Here is a 17,520-nt window from a genome sequence, read left to right as displayed (position 1 = left end):
AGAATCCACCTCGATCGTCTTGGGGTTGAGCGCGTGTCCCTCGGCTCCGGATGGGAACCCGGAACGGCGAATTATCGGATCCGGCTTGATTCCGGATAATCTCGTCTGAGTCGGGCGGTTTAATTGTGCCCCGGCTGTGACGGGCAACGACACAAGTCGATCCGGGAGCAGCAAGGATTGTTTCGTTCGGAAAGTGAGGCAGCTTCTTTCTTGCTTTGCACCTGAATTGTTATTTGTCAATAGATACACTATAGAAAATTTGGTTTACTTAAACAATGCGATTCGATAACAAAAGTGTGGTGAAACTGCAGAAAAATCAATGAGAAAAAAACAGAAAAAAAGAAAGAAGAATGCCATTTGATGGCAAAACAAAGTAAAAACCTTTTCTAGTTTGATGAATTGAGTATTGGATTTGAAGAGATCTGCAGTGTTGTTATAAATATGTATTTCTTACATCATAGTTGGCGTTGAAATTTGCAACCTAAAATTCATGGCGTAACTGTACTACACTAAATGTACTTTGATGTGATTATTTGGTTGCCTAAATACAAGGGGTTTTAAGAATGTATTTTAAAATAAAATAAAAACAAATCATCCCACAACAAATGTCATCGGTTCAATTGATTAAAATTTTGTTGAAAAATGATAAACACAAATGTACTGTTCTTAAAAAGAAACAAAAGTATTTACCGCTATGTTCTAGACAATTGTCTACTCTTCTTCATTTATTTTTCAAAGATGATGTGCCACACTGTCTGACCCATTTTGCGGTTGAAATATAAAAATGCATTCTATTTTGCTATCGATTGCAATATCTAGTGTCCTGCACGAGATAGACTTGACAGGTTTTGCTGGCTCGACTATCTTAGAACATTTTGAATAAACAATGATAACAACAAAGTGAAAAGTGTAAGCTGTCAAATGGCAAATTTACATATCCAGAAGAAGCGACAAATCAATATGTATACTATAAACAATTTGTAATTTCATATAGACCTTTTTTTAAACCACCCCATTCAATGGTTTATCTGTGGGAGAGATCAATAATAATAATTTTAGTAATTATTAATTAATCAACATAAGTATGTGCATTTTTCTTTAAGCAATATTTTAATTTCTTTATACAGGGTGCTTAAAAAATGGCGAAACAACGCCATTGTGCACTATTCAGGGACACCCTCTGAGCATGGGAAAAATGTAAAAAAAAATCTATTTCGTGATTCTTTAAAGATATGGAGGCTACAAAATCGGTATCTAAAATTGTTATTATTTAAAATAGTAAATACATAGTATGTACCTTTATATCAAATTTTATTTTTCATGTTTTGCACAAAAATCATAAAACTGATCTGGCAACCAAGCTATTAATTAGATAAGTACATAATTGCATTTGACATTTTTTTAAAACATTTTTCTAGTGGGGGTGTTCCTGAATCGTCTGCTATAGCGTTATTTCGTCATTTTTTCAGCACCCTGTATGTATATTTCATTTATCTTTTGTTCTTGATAAACTTATAATATACTTTTGCAAAATAAGAAATTTGTAAGGAATATTTATAATAATAATTTGTTTATTCTGTTGAAAATGAAAATTTGCCAAATTTTTGAAAAAAAAATTTAATTATGAGATGATTTGGTGTGGATGATGAAGAGAAGTCTAATGATTTGGTTTGATTTTTTTAATCCCGCACGCGCTGGTAACGAGCCGCGTCTTTTCCAGATTTAGCCCTCATCGAATCCTCGTGGGACACTGCCTCGCGCCGTTTCTACTCAACCAAAATCATTTTCGATTATTAACCCAAAAGCTTTGTCCGCGTGAGCGACCCTAGACCTCTTCTCACCGAAAATTTCCCGCTCCGCATCACGCTTTCAATGCAACCCAAAAAGAAAACTGCAAATGCAAATGACGTCGCTCGTCGCTCCGGCTGTTCAACATGCAATTTTCCTTATGCAAACTAATCGAATTAATTCTGCGAATTGTTTGTAGACGCTCTCGCAGTTAGCGGTGATTCCGATCTATTTTGCACGGTTGACGTGTTTCCTCCGTGATAGTCGCCTCCTTGGATTGTTTTACATTTAATGAGGTTGATAATGCCGTGCTTTAATACTTTGGGAGGATGTGTCGGGGAGATATTCCTTTGAAACGGGGACTTTGCCAGACGTGGTTTATTATTTCATTTGCACCGTGACATTATTATCTGCTCACTTCTGCAAAATACGACCGCGGCTCGAATGGAAGCCATTTTACACCGACACAATATTCGCTTATTTATTCGCGTTTCGTTTTTCAATCTCGACCCCGCGCGCAAAACTCGACGCGGTGCGCCACTGGAAACCAGAGGCGTCCCGCCGGAAAAATCCCAAGAATTTAATTTCCATTCTAACAAAGCACAAACATAGACACACAAACCAGACCCCCCGCAGGGGCCGCTCCCAAGAAATCTATCTCCCAGTCTGCATTGTACCTCGCTTGAATGCCTCCCATTTGTGGGGAGTATTGCGAAGTACTTCGAAAAATCTATCCCACCTCATCTATCAAACATCGAGATTTTTTTAACGAGCACACCTGTGCGCCCGTATCGACGCAACCAGCAACACACGCGACCGTCCCACTCGATAATGCACCAATTAAAACTTACTAGATCTTTGATTCTTAATGAAGTACAGTTGCAGTCGTTCCTTAAACGTATTTTCATTGACATAATACTCCACTCGCACCCTGCAACAAGAAAAAATCGAATTAGTTGAGAAAATTGGAGGGGGGAGTTGCGCGGAAGTTGGACAACTCGGAAGTTTTATGACTTGCGTGGGTCCACTCTGGACTTGACAGTTCCGAAAGTTGGATGGCGATTTTTAAACTGGTAATAATTAAACGGGTGGACATTCTGATGCTAATGGCGGCGCTTTTCTCCAGATTCAATCAGCGGCGGTTTCTACCTGGGAAAAGTTTTAATTGTGTTACCCGCCCAAGAAAAACTCGTTTAGAATCGGCGTAAATATTTGAAAGGGGACAAATCGACGCTGCCGACTTACCGCATCGCTTTGGAAAAAATCCAGTGCATTGATTGTGGAGCTTTTTGCGTCGTCCTTAACGGGTTTATGAAGTTTGTTGTACGAAATTAGTTTCAAATTGGATTGGAACCTCTCTGATTACCAGGCTCGGCCTCGTCTTACACCAAACGCAATTAAGCCAATCTAGGAGAGACAAAAGTGTACCACCTCCTGCCACAAAATTCCTATTTGAAATTTTCGGCAGATGAAAGCTCGGCAAAAGCTTTTAATTCCGTCCTGGAAATTTGTGCCCATTGTGTATTCCCGCGATCGAATTAATATAGTGGAACAGTCGGAATCGATGGGTGAGCTTTTGATAAAAGCTCCGACGGGAACAGTGGGCAAACAGAAATTCATATCAAAATAGGTGAAAATGTTTTCACATTGTAGTAAACAAATCGATCGCAGAAAAAAATAGACTTGACAATCTAGGGTCACTAACCGACAAAATATTGTTTGCAGTGGAGCAACTGTCATACACGCGCTGCGGTCTAGCTCGAAACAAACGTTGTAAATTATGAAATAAATTCCCAAGTAGAATCTTAACTATCTGGAACAACTTTAGGAATAAATTAGAATTAAATCGTCCAGCGCAAACTTCGCCGAAAAGTATTTTCTCTCATCAGCACTGTTTCTTTCTGGCGTGGGATAATAAAATAAAGCCTTCTCTTGCAAACTTGCCGTAGAACAGTCGAAAAAATAATTCGGCAATTCGCGTACAGAAACATAAAATTCGCGCGGAGTAAATCAGGGTGGGATACCTGGACCTGTTGTGTTATTTCGCTGGAACGTGAGCGTTTGTTCGAAATTCGTGGTGAAAAAAATTTATCGCCTTCGGTGAGGCATAAATCAAGCGTATTGCCAGAAGCGTTCTGCAAAAGCTGAAGAAGCTCGATTTCAGTACCGCCGCAACTTTTACAGCCGCTTTAGGTATTAGCTTGCACTTTTACAGCTGGCATTAATATTTTTATTGGAGAGTTACGCGCTCTTAAATTTGCGCTTGCCTGTAAAAGTGACTGAAAGAAATCATGTACCGCACAAAAAAAATTGTGAGGGTGGTAGCGGCTCGCTGAGACAACTGAAACTGCTGGAAATTCAGAGTTGACGACTAAATGATGTTGACAGAGCGATTAAAGTGTAAATGTGTGCAGAAGTTGTCAGTTGTGATTAATTTCGTTTTAGAATGATGAGAAATGAGCCACAGGGACCAAATTGCTCTGTAAGTTTTATTGAAAAAAAATTATTGTACAATCAAAAGCCTACTAATAGGTTTTTACAGTTCTTAACAACAAAGAATGACAGAAAAAATTTCCCGTCCTCAGAGAGGTTTTCTTTTTCTTTCTCCTTTCCACTTTCTTGAACATTTGGAGTATTTGATTTTTATAATAACATTTTTTATCTACTGTGCGATATCCCCTATTTAACGCACTCATTTCAGACAAGTAACGACAGGCCGTGCTGTAATAAATGTTTTACCGCATCCCGTGCGGTAAAATAAATAATACAAAAAAAGGCAAGTTCTAAAGAGCTCATGCCCTCTCCGCAATTTTTTACAACAATGAAAATCTAAATTTATATTTCGTCTCAAGAATTATTGCAAGCCAACAGTAAAAACCAGTCAAATAATTCTCATTACTTTAAGCCCATCTTCAGAATAGACAAATTGTATGGCGCTTAATTGGACTACGGTCCGGTGAGCATGGCGGCCACGACGCTTCTCTGTCATCGTCCTTTCAAGTGAAACTTTCACATGTAATAAATTCTCTCTTGCCTCTTCTACATTCTAACAACGTAAGTTATTTTCAGCCCTTGTTAATGATGTTTCTTTCAGACTAGGTGCACAATTTTTATTCGTCGTTTTCCACTGTGCAATATCACGTTTCCAATTTTAACATTTCTTTAAATTTCATTGATTTAATTCTACACTTTTCACACTTCTCGTCTTCATATTACACTCGTCTGAATAATTTATCCTTTTCACCGATCTTTTCTTCTTCGATATCCATTCACCGATCCCTTTGAAGCTCCCGTCTTTGTTGCACGATGTCGTTGCACTTTCCGACCCTTCATCGATCACTTCCCCTCATTAAAGTAAATAAACTCAAAGCTATTGACTAATTTGAAGTAGAATCAACAAAAACAAAAACTCACACTTCGTTTTTAAAATCGTCACGCTCGATAACAATCCCAATAAGCACCACTCAAAACTTGCAATCATCCCTTTCCAAATTGCCAGTGCAGTCGCCGTTGCATTACGACTCACAAAAAGAACATTTATCTTCCGGAAGTGCTCTTAAGTTTAAACTGATTGCACCGAACTAAGAGCAACTGAAACTTGGTCGGAGTTTTATTAAAACAATCCGGCAGAGTCCCATCTTTATTTTATTAATGAGGAAGCTCGCAGTTGGGCGACAAAGAAGACGACAAAGAAGACAGTTCGCGAATCGCCGAACCCCGAACAACAATTTTTTGCAGGAAAATATTAGTCTTTGTTGTGGCGATCGCCCCAGCAATAAATCCCGGCGATGTATGCACCGCAAAGTTTATTTCCTCCGCCAAATAAAAGACAACACCGCAACCATAAATTAAATTTAATGGAGACACGGCGGCTTTCATTGTGCGAACTTCAATCGGGTCGAACCTGCAATGCAAAGCCACATTAACTCCTGAAAGACTTACATCATGTTCGGGCAACTCCGACCCACGTACTCCTCGTGCGGAGTTGACGCCGGCCAGGAACTACAACACCGCGTTCGCTAAAATTGAGGCGTTCCGTGTCGAAAAACCATAAAAAACCTCCCAAGGGATGGCAATTCTGGGCGCGACCCACAGCCGCCCTCGCGGGGCGAAAGGTTAAAGAGTTGACTGAAAGTTATCACGCTTGATTAGCCCTGTTTGGCGGCGAAGAGCGATAACTCGGCAACATTCGGAACGGGGTCGTAATGCAGATACGTCGAAACTAATAACGAACCCGTCTTGGGATTTCTGTTGTGATTGTGCACTCAAAATCGCACCAAATTCTAATTAGGTCGGCGATTCGGCACCTGCCACAAAAAGCGGTAACCGCACGCTGACGTGTCCACTGCACGAGTCGCCGCTTTATTAATTCGTAATGTGCCGCTCCCACTACCCAGCCCCGACTATATATACCAATTCTTTTAGAAAAACCCCACTTTTGATGCATTTTTAAATCGCTCCTCTCTATTATTTTTATTGGTATTGATCGAAGCAATTGTTTTAAATTAGTCCTCTCGAAAAACGATCACAACAGGCGGAAAACGACTAAACGAAAGCTCATTGTCCCTAAGTACGAAAGCCACAAGAGCTTTGTGAACGGCAATCAATCATTCACAAAGTAATAATCGAAACAATATTTACGTTATTGCTAAGCTTTTAAGGTCGTCAAAGCTCCGAAAGAGCGCGGCAATTTCGAAAAAATTCTCTTTTGACAGCTTCCGAAGCGCCCAATAAACCAGGAACTCTTCCGTGAGAGTCAATAGAAGTGACGCGTTGATCTGTTTCTTGCCGTAAATGAAAGGTACACAATGAATGGCGAATAAAGCTGGAAGAAAAAACTGGAACTTTTGCTTTCTAAAAAGCTGCCATAAAATTGACGTTTGCGCCACAGTCAAGCTTAAGAAGCTTAAAAGCTAAAAGCCGTAAAGACATTATTTTTGTAATAAACAAGCGCGACATTTCCTTTTAGATATCAATAAATCGACATCCATAAGCACACGTCAACTGTTCCACTAATTCGGTTTCGAGATGTGGATAATTTATCGTAGGTCGTAAAGCTGTAATTCGAGATAATTATCCCATTTATTGGGTCGTTCCCCGAAACAATGATTGGTCGGTTTAAATTAAATTCGGAAAAGAAACGAATTTGTAATATTTGGACCGATGCGATGTCCACGTTGATGGACACTTAAAAGTTATCGCGTTAACAATCGACCAATAACTATAACTCGAATCGACCAATAAATTGTTCGGCTAAGCCGAAATGGCGGCGCAGAGCGCTTCATTATAATGTGTCGTGTTTAGAATGGCCATTTAATCTATTAGTGCTCTTCTAAATTGCGACATCACAATCAATAACAATGCAGGACGACGATATACTGTTAGTGGGAGATTTGGACCGATGATGACGTCAGAATGACATAACCTCACATCAGTAAATGTCAAACGTAATTTGTGACGTCACTTACGAAAAAATCAACCGCCAGATTTCGAAATTCAAAAACCGCGAGTCCTGGTAAATGTTTATAATTGAAAAAACGTGTCGATGTTATCAGTTTGTGTGGTATGGGGGTGACCTTTAGGGATGACCCCGAAGACATTAGCGCGGGGCTAATGATGCAAAGCTCATCGGAAAACAAGAATAACTGTGGAGCTGCCTGGAAGGCCGAACAAATGAAAAACGGAATGTCCTTTTGATTTGGATATCGCGTCCTGATCGAAAAAATCGCCAACAAACAGAGCTTTGTTTGTTAATGACAAACCCAAATTAAGGCGGCGCACCCGGGGGCATTTCCACCCTCGTCAAACGGGCAAATTTTCAAAATTTGAAAATCCCGACTTGGGCCCGAAACTTGGCCCCCGAGGGCGGCGCCCTACCCCATTACCTGGGTATCCTGTCGTAGCTATCCCAACTGGTGAGGCAATTGTAGGAGCTGTACCTGCTGGAGGCGGCCATGGTCTTGACACTACGCGCACTTCGAGCGCTTCATACTCGCACAGGGCGCTCCACGCCACTGCCGTAGTATCGCCGCCAACGGTGGCGGTTCACATGCCGCCACCCCCGCTACTACCACACAGACACGCAGTCTGTCTTTCCTCGCGATCTCCTTACGACTCTATTAATTCCGTCCCGTCCGAATTCTTGTAGGTGCACGCGGTTCGCCGCCCCCAGCTCGGCCCACCCCCGTAACCTGGTTTCGGACGTTCAAAAATTCATCACCCGCCTAGTTTAGTCCGATTTAGGGTCTAGGTCGTCAAGATCGGTACTCGATAAAAATGATCCCCTTTAATTATTTAAGGAGGTAAACGGTGGGGGTGGTTTCGCGAGGCTCGAGGGAGAACCCACGAAAAATAGAGCCTTTTTAAAAAAAAACGTGGAGTGGGCGGCGCATAATAATCGGCACCAGAAAGAAAAATTCACCTGGAGCTTACCGTCTTTTTATTACGTTTTATTTTTATTTATACTGGGTAATATTTGTGTTTGTGAATATTTTATGAGGGAAAATATCGCCCCTCTTCATCCACAATTTGAATGCGTCCTTGCAAGGACGAAACACACGTCCGAGCGAGATCCTCGGCGATATTTTGGGCGAAAGGAGTCAGCGTAAAGTTAGTTCTGGAAGTCAATAACACTAAAAAATACACGAATTTATACGGCAGCACCGACAGTCGATTTTACGGCTGCCGAGTTTTATGCGAGCCTCGCAAAAAATTTAATCCAATTAGATATTTTTTAATCCGATTTAAAATCTCTCAATGGCAGAAACTAATTTCACAAACGAATCTGCACGAGTCCTCGCCTCAAACGACTCCGACGAGTTTTCCTGACCGGCGAAATTACTAAACAAGAACTCAAAGCGCAACACTTGAGTAAACTTCACTCGTCAGACTTTCAGCATGTGCTCTTAACAAATCCATTTTCTGGTCTGAACCACGCAAAAAACTTCCACGGAATTCGTGAAATGCCAACCAGAAGATAAAAGCCAACGCATTTGTCTGGAATATTCGATTCGCGAGTCACGTGGCAAGCGCGAGCCAATCGGGTGCGCCACGTGATCAGCACGACCCAATCGCGCGATGGGGCGCCTCGTTTGCTCCGCCCCGCGCGAATACCGGCTTAAGTCGGCGAATAAAAGAGATTTTTCTTTTTTTGTAATATGATAACAAAAGAGATTTCGACGGTCGCAGCATTAACGGGAAAAGTCTGGTGCAATGCCGGCTTAAAAAGAAAATTTCGTTTCGAGTGCCTCCGTTAGCTGCATTACGTTTTCGTGTATTTTGCATCGCGTCTCGAATATTCAGCTTTCCCGCCCCGCTTATTACATATTTATAAAAGGTCTGAAAATCTCTTTAACGCGTATATCCATCTATAAAAAACACGGTGAATAAATCATAAATGTGGGATCGATAGGTACGCTTTTTAAACGATAGTGACATTTAACAGCAATACAAACAGCGAGCGGTGCACGAAGCATTTAAAAATCGAAAAGCGCACAATTTTCGATAATAAACGTCGAACGTGTCGCCATTACGAACTCGCGCCACCTTTGACCCCCCTTTGCATGCAAATAACCCCTCGAGCTCCTTTTATTTTGAACGCAAGAAGCGATCGGGGAATCCCAGAGCGTGCGAGTGCAGTTGTGTGTAACGCGACGCAGTTTCATGACAAAACGGGGCAACTTTCAGTTTCTGGCTTTCATGTTTGGCGTCCAATTCACTTAATACGTTTCCATTTGCTAATTAAAATGATTACTTTCGATGAATGCGATCAGTGTCACGGACGCAAGTCCATTAACACGGTCGTATAGTTGGTTGCCTACAATGACACAATCCAGATTTTCGTCGATCAATCAATCGGCGTTGTCACACTCGTTCGGCCAGATAAAAAATCACCTGTCGATGTTTTCAAATGGAGTAGCAAAGTTAGATCCGGACAAGAACTTGTCGCTCTCTATTTGTTCAAATGCGAAACAAGTTTCTCGTTAAAATGCACAGCGATAAGCTAATGGTAAAGTTAGACGCGAAAGATCCATTAAAACTTGGCTGTAGTATTGGTAACAAGACAATCTAATGACAATGCGACGTGGGAAGATGTTTGTGTGTTGGCACTCCCGAACTGGAGTTATTTTAATTGTCATTTTCGTGGATTAAAGTGAGTGATTTGAACAGGGAAAAGGTCGGTGGACCTTTTGACCTTTTAATACGCGATTTGCCTTCAGGTGCGTCAATAAAGGGGTGAAATAAGAGAAAAATAAAGACATGATTGTCTACACTTTATGATTTTCATTAGTCTGACACCAGGCCGCTTTTATTGACTCCAACAGTTGATTTTAGATTCTTTTGGAAACTATTTAGGTAATAACTATTTTACATAACAATAAGAAGAAATGCGTCGAATGAAAATTGTTAAAATATAGATAATCCAGCATTAAAATAGAGCAGAAATCAGACGATTGGACATTCTCGTGAAAAACTGGCATAAAATGGCAGAAATGAAAATATAAATCGTTGGATGGGACAAAATTGCACTACTTCTCAGTCTCAGGCAGATCACGTTCCTGCAGTTAAATCCTGTAACGAATTGGTTGCTTGGTATTCCAGACTTAAATCCAATTGAAATCGTGTGGACAATCGAAATACAAAAGAAATGTTTAGAATATTAGAAAACTTCCAGCAGGATATCGATAATAATTTGTTCGAAATTCAATTAAAGCTTCCCAGAGAAGCCTTCTAGATCTAGGACCATCTGACTATTAGGTATTTTCAGCCTTCTGTTTTCATAAATAATCAATTTTAACTATTTGTTCTTCGTTCAGGTCGCTACAAGTTTATAATACGTTGATTTTTTTCCTGAACAATATTGCGTTGTTTCATTTTTCCTGAACAATATTGTGTTGTTTCATTTCTGTTAATGATCACGATACGAGATAGCAAAATTACCCTTATCAGTTGGAAAACCACAATACTGGCGGTAACATGACCTACCCATTAATTTTTAATAATTAATCAAACTTGCATCGGAATGATGAAAATTTTATCAAACCTCGGTGAAAACAATCGAAATTGGGCCAAGGTTTACCAATAATAAACACAATCGATTTGACCCAGTGATTATTTTTTCCATCACAAATGCCGGAAGCGATCGTGGTACGATAAAAATATGTATTTTGTTTACTTGAAATGTTTTGCTCAAAAGAAAACACAATTTTCAGTTTTATAAAGAAATACGTTATGGCAAGTAATCTTTTAAAACTTACGCAACGTGTTGCGAAACACTGTTTACATGAACGAACGGGCCACGCAATCGCCCGATATCAATATCTTCGCAGAAATTGATTGCGCTGCTCGTTCGAGTGTAAAGTCACGTTGAAAACTTGGAGTTTATTTAAAAATTTGAAATTTGGCGCGGTTTCTCGTCCCGATCGATAAGCGAAGTTGTGGCTACCGCTACCGTCGACGAGATGGCGCTCGTAGACGGTCCGCCGCGCGCGCGACACACCAACCACAATAAACAATGAATTAACATATTTACATATGGAGAGCACCTGGGAATCTGCAAAGCCACCTCGTCTAGACTGTCCGATGGGGTAAGCGGCGGCCTTTCGAAGAGTCTGCTCGGCGCCAGTGTCAGGGCGTTCGTGTAACGGTGACAGCCCACCAGCCTGCCGCCCCTGCGACGCTGATGCTCCTTCTTCTTTTTGTCCTCCTCGGCCCTGCGGAGGTTGTGCAGCCGGAAGAAGTACATAGACATTCTGCGTACACGACCTGTATTAGCCCAGAGGGGCACACACCCAGTCGCGGCACAAGCTCAAAAGCCCAAGAAGCATGCAGGTGGTGTGCGGACCAGGCTTGCACCAGGAGTGGCGTGGAAAGAAGTGTACACGGAGGGCGCGATTTGCATGCGGTTCGTGATTTTGGGGTTTTCGAGCTTACGGACACTTATTGATGCTTGGCACGTGAGATTGTTACACGAAAGCTTGGAAATTATGCTCCATAAAATTGGGCAATTCAGTGGAACTCACAATCCGAGCGTCCGGACGCGAACCGGAGCGTCAGGAGCTTATGGGCCGTGGGGCTGCCGACGTGTGGGAAGCAGAAGCTCGGATGGAGCTTTCGATTGTCAACTGACCTCGTTCTTTTTCATTTGGCGCGAAATTTTACCTAATCTATCGTCACACTCCGAAAATACCGTCCCACGTGGTTTCACCCTAAATGACACCAACTTTGGACGTTCAAATTAAACTACAGATTTATCGATTCCTCTGAATTTGTTGCACAGCCACGAAGAGATAAAAACTACTGTCCGTATTTTGAATCGGTGTGTAGGAAGTTAAACGTTAAAAGCTCACATGATATTTCCATTAGATTATTTTATGTGTTGTGGTGGTATTAAAACTGCGATTGGTCGACGAATTGGCTGTCAAATGATGAATTTAAATTGACAGATAGATATGTATAAAATAACACCAGATAAATTATTTCCTATTTAAATCAACTTAAATTTACATACTCGAAAATATAAGTATTGAATATCTTTTTAAAATAAAATGAGCTCTGTTGCCTAAAAACAACTAGGTACGTAAAAGTAAAGAAGTTGGGTAAGGAATCGAAAAACATCATTTTCATTTCAAAAAACACAACTTTATTTGCTTAAATTTCATAAAAATCCTACATTTACTTACTACTTTCCAAAACACTTTTAGTTTGCTGACAAACTTAAACAATAGTAATTTATTCAACAAGTATGTAAAGTAGTACTTTTTTCACCAAGTATGGTGAAATATACATAATACGTAATAGAACTTTTTTAACAGTCGTAGAAAAAAATGTTTTATTTATTGTTTCAATACAATGTGATCAAAAAGAAAACAAATCAGAGCAGGCGTTGCAATTATCGGGCATGTCTTAGCGGAATTCTATGCAAATAGAAATAAGCGTTCAATGCATGGGCGTGGACAATTTGTGGTCCCAAACCCAATAAATCATACCTCATGAACTTTAGACGTTGGCATAAACTATCCCACCTCCACCCGGCGGCACGGCAATTTTGCCGGAGTACATACACTATTACGGATATTACTATCAAGTAATAGTGCAGTGCTTATCAACATAATTACCGGCGTCTTGCCTCCGCATTTTGACTTTGTTGTGTATTATGTTCTGTGTCAATGTTAAGGAACTTCCTCACGATGTGACATGAGTATAATAATATACCTTTTTGAATTTCAACTACCAATGTGTTATCTAAATCCAGAATTTTTAAATTTTTAAAAAGAGATTGCGGTACTATTCCCGTTGCTGAAATTACAAGTGGTAAAATCGAAATTTTTTCTAAACACCAAAGATTTCTCATAGCAACGGACAGCTCTAAATATTTATTAATTTTTGTGTTATATGTCTGTGTTATATTATGTGAATTTGGAACAGCTATATCTAAAAGATATGCTTGCTTTTGTTGTTTATTTAAAATAATAATGTCTGGTCTGTTATGCTTAATATGAATGTCAGTTAAAATTGTTCTATCAAAATATAACTTGTAACTGTCTAATATAATTATAATTGTGCATTTTATTATTATCTAATATGATACAATGGAGACAATTTATAAAATAAACAAGAGCAACATTTTATATTCGTAAGAATGGATAAATTATCAGCTTTATTGCCGAACGCGACGCCACTGGTAAGCAGATTTTACGCTGAAGTGTCAAAGAAACGTCATGGTGTGCTGTTGTTAACCTAAAAGACAACTTTTCGATTTCGGCAAAGTATACAGACGTTTACTGTAATGGTAAGCAACAATTATCCCAAAATAAGTAGTAAAATGGGTTTTACCATTGGGGAGAAAGCATTTTTATTCGAATATTACTTTTGAAACAAGGTGAATAGACAACCAATAAAACGACTGTGCATAGCAAGTATAATTTTGTGTCCGAGTTAAAGTAAGACAAACGTTTCGATAAAACAAAAGATGAGATAGCACTTTTGCTTTGTTTTCTTTTTGATCACTCTCTAGCAACTTTTACAGGGTTATTATAAACGATTGTCCCACCGCAATAGGCGTTGGGGGCGTAGTTGAATGTACCGCAAGCCTCATAACATGAGTCAGACTAATATCGCCGATAGGTGGCGATACTGGCGGTAGCTTTTACCGTCGGAAATCTGTCTATTAGTCCGTTTCATGTTGCGAGGCTGGCGGCACATCCAAAATTTGTGTGATTTTCAACGCCAACTGCGATGGTACAATCGTTTATCATAATAATTGAAAGGAACTAGTTCCTGGTAAGTAACAAGAAAATTTTGTCCCAACAATTTCAACAAAATAAGCTACTTCTCATTTTGGCGCTGCTGGTAAATAAAAATATCGGTAGTGGGCCGCTAATCCAATTGGCAAGAGACAAGATTCGCTTCTCTGCTAATTATCAATTTGTGATTTTCCGATTTTCTTTTTTCCGTCCAATTACGCTTCCTTTTTTCCAAAAAGCTTTCCGATTCACGGAACTAATTCCACACCCACTTTCCTCACTATCCATCCCCTGTCTGACGAATTACCGCGGCGCCCCAACTTAACAAAGAACAAGAGCCAAAGCGACTCGAGCTTGAAATTAAGCCGACAATTTGGTTAAGCTCGTTATTTTTTCTAAACAAGTCTGTGTGTATTTCACTGTGACAGTTGCATCGAAATTCACCACACCAAATCTAATCCCACCGTTATTACACTCGACTACAACTGTCACAACATTTCTGATTACGACCGGATGCTATTTCATCTTTGCGGTGGTGGGACGGATCTATCCATCTCCTATTGCCTCTTTTATCCATGCAAATTTGCTCCCGGAGAGCTTGTTAGTCTCCCATCGAATTCACTTGTCCCGGTCATCTTATTCTTTCGGGGCTATTCCCGAGCGACAACGACACTTTCACGTGCGCATAATATCCATCCGATAATGCCACCCAAATAAGGATTTCTCCCCTTCGAACCGTCTACCTGATTATCCCTCAACAGACTCCAATTTGTGAAGGTGAGAGGGCGACGACTTAACCCCCCGAACAATTTTTCTTCCAATCGACAAAAAGCCATCCATCTTGACGCGAACTCCCATCTAAATGAATTCCGATCCTTGCAAAATTCACCGGCTCGGTGATGGCATCATTATTAAATACTACTCCGGAGCTTGACGGCGAAGCAACCGGGATCATTTGATATTCATGGCACGGATGGGGCTCCACTACGAGTCATTTATTTCACGTTTTTGCGGTGGTAACAGCTCCATCGAGTTGGGACAGGTCGGGAGGTTCTCAACACTCGTTCCAAACCTTGGTAATTGTTCACTTTAACTACTTCTGGAATTTTCGCGTTTTTTCTGGCTAGACACCCTCAGGGCGTCTTCCTAGATCGTTTCCCACCATTCAAACCTTGTGCAAATTCCTTTTTTTTTCTATCTTGTTGTGTTTCAAGGTCGCGCCAATGCCTTAGTATAACTGAAGGGTAAGGAAAATGCATTTGCACAAGGTTTGAATGGTGGGAAACGATCTAGGAGGACGCCCTGAGGCTGTCTAGCCAGAAAAAACGCGAAAATTCCAGAAGTAGTTAAAGTGAACAATTACCGAAACCTTTCTGGATGCTTTCTAAACACAACACCTTCTGGTCAAAACCTGATACTTAAATTTTTCTTTATCTTTGTTCTAAAATTTTATGACAGAGCAAATAAAACAAATAGTTTTGCTGCGTGAGCAGTCCCCCAAGGTACATATTTCGGTCCGATGTTATACCATCTACAGTCTACACCGTTAACTGTTCGACGTCATTCAATTTCCTTTCCTTTTCTATTACTAGTTCCACAACCAAAAGGTCTTTCTCTCGCTTCTCCTTTAATTAGACTGCCTGACTGCCACAAACTCGTTGGCGCAATGCTATTAGTGCAGATGCCAAAGTACACATGTATTTGCATGCATCGCTGTGATGCACTTTACGAATGCAGTCAAGTTCCTAATTGTCTGTCCGTGCGTTCCGTTTGTTCAACAGATCATCATTACTTTATGATTAAATTGGAGGATAAAGTCCCGGGATCCCCCTGATTGCACCGAATGAACAGTTGGACGTGGATCGCATGTTGTGCAACGAAACTATGCAGAACAGTCTCGAAAACGTGAAAGGACGTCACGATCGATTGAAGGCACCGAGGGCCTTGTGAATTATTAACCGAAAACTCTAATCAGAACTTCTGCTTCCTTAATTAACATGTTAACAGGATTCGGAGAAGACCACGTCGGCAGTTAACACGTGCACAACATTCAATCGGCGACCGATTGTGTTGCAAATTTCTCGATTCCAATTAGCGCGAAGCAATCAATGTCGGAAAAGTGGGACAGGTTTCCACGAATTTTCCGGGTGTTTGATAAACTAGACCGCCACCAAGCGTAAAGAAAATAAGGAAGATGAGTACGTTACCGGTTTGAGGGACTGCGCTTGGGTAGATTTTGGCACGAGACTAACTTCGCCTCGGAGGTGCGATATGCAAAGCAGCAGACCCCTCCAGGTGTTGGCATTAAGAACGTGGCAAAAATTGATTAGGCAACTGACACATAACCTCATAAACAATTCTGATTTAGTACTTGGGCTCTTAAGTAATTGCGGCCTGAAACGGGCACGAGACTTTGCCGTAATTTCTCCGTGAATTATTCGCAATGTTTGCATTATTGAAAAGGATTCATACGAGTTGGACCGGAGGAGATTCGCGAAGAAATTAGATTAGGACGAATGGCGTTCGTTAAGTCGATTAACTCGGCGAACTTCGTAAACGATATTAGGGTTTGAGAAACCAAAAACAGAAATGATAAGCGTCCACGTAATACGAAAAATCCTGTTACCTTTTACGGGACCCAAATCCTGCGGAAACCGGAAAGGCGAGTCAGCGCTCCGAAGGGATTTCATTAAAATTCAAAGCGCCGTTAATTGAGACAAAACGAGATCAAGTCTCACAGCTCAAAAAAAAAATTCAATTTGCGTCTGCTGTTGTTAAAAGATTCAAGACGATCTAAAATCCAGTTTCTCAGTGGGTCTTGTCGTTGGAGATATTTGCTGATCCGTAGAAGTGAGCAACGAGTTCTTGTTTAAATAAATGGGACCGTCGGGATTTTCCTCACCTTCAATCCTAATCCTCGACCAGACCGTAAATCCCTATGTTGACACTCCGTAATACCACTTTACATTCGAATCTATCGATAGGGCCAGCTAAAGTTTGGTCCGTCCGAAAAATGCCTTTCGGTTATCAAAATCCCCTGCCACCTTCCTTGTTGGAATTGAACGGAAACTTTAATAGAAAATGGCTTGAAAAATTTAATACACACGCTACTTTAAGGTCAGCACTGGCGAGGTAATTAATTGTGTCTCATTAATAATCCGGAATCCATTACACCTAATGCGCTTCATTGCAAAGAGGCCGCAATCATTTATTCATTAATTACCGCATAATTTATCATTTAAATTGCACTGTTTTAAATTAGAGACGTAGGTAAATTAAAAATTAAACACACTCAGTTAATGCTCCAGAAAGTTTTGTAAAACTCCAGTCGGGAATTGAAATGGAAACATTCCTGGTGCAAGTTTTAATTTAAAAAAAAAATCGCATTTGCGCAGTCGATTTGTTTAATTTTTATGCAAATAGGGTCGCGTTTAGTATTCATGAAGCGCGAATTACCAACATACTGGTGACAGGTTGCAACTCTGTA

General features: G+C 40.5%; 1 protein-coding gene across 4 annotated transcripts in view; it reads right to left on the bottom strand.

The window, feature by feature from the left end:
• SLO2 (slowpoke 2) overlaps positions 1–16,307 on the bottom strand; it is a 39,355-nt gene extending 23,048 nt beyond the window's left edge. For 2 of the 4 annotated variants that reach the window (XR_011161867.1, XR_011161869.1), the window contains exons 1-3: positions 16,241–16,306; positions 11,334–11,540; positions 2,640–2,719 (exon numbers count right to left, since the gene is read on the bottom strand). Coding sequence is in view for 1 of the 4 variants with exons in the window: in XM_069057265.1 (XP_068913366.1) it covers positions 2,640–2,719; positions 11,334–11,539 (286 nt within the window). In the remaining 3 variants the exon portion in view is untranslated. Of the gene's footprint in view, positions 1–2,639; positions 2,720–11,333; positions 11,541–16,240 lie in introns of all 4 variants that reach the window. The other 2 variants (XR_011161866.1, XM_069057265.1) reach the window with 2 other exon arrangements.
• Between the last annotated feature and the right edge of the window lie 1,213 nt (positions 16,308–17,520).

The sequence above is a fragment of the Tenebrio molitor genome, chromosome 1, assembly GCF_963966145.1.
Source record: "Tenebrio molitor chromosome 1, icTenMoli1.1, whole genome shotgun sequence".
In the NCBI taxonomy this organism is placed as follows: domain Eukaryota; kingdom Metazoa; phylum Arthropoda; class Insecta; order Coleoptera; family Tenebrionidae; genus Tenebrio; species Tenebrio molitor.
This window is presented reverse-complemented; position numbering and strand designations above follow the sequence as displayed.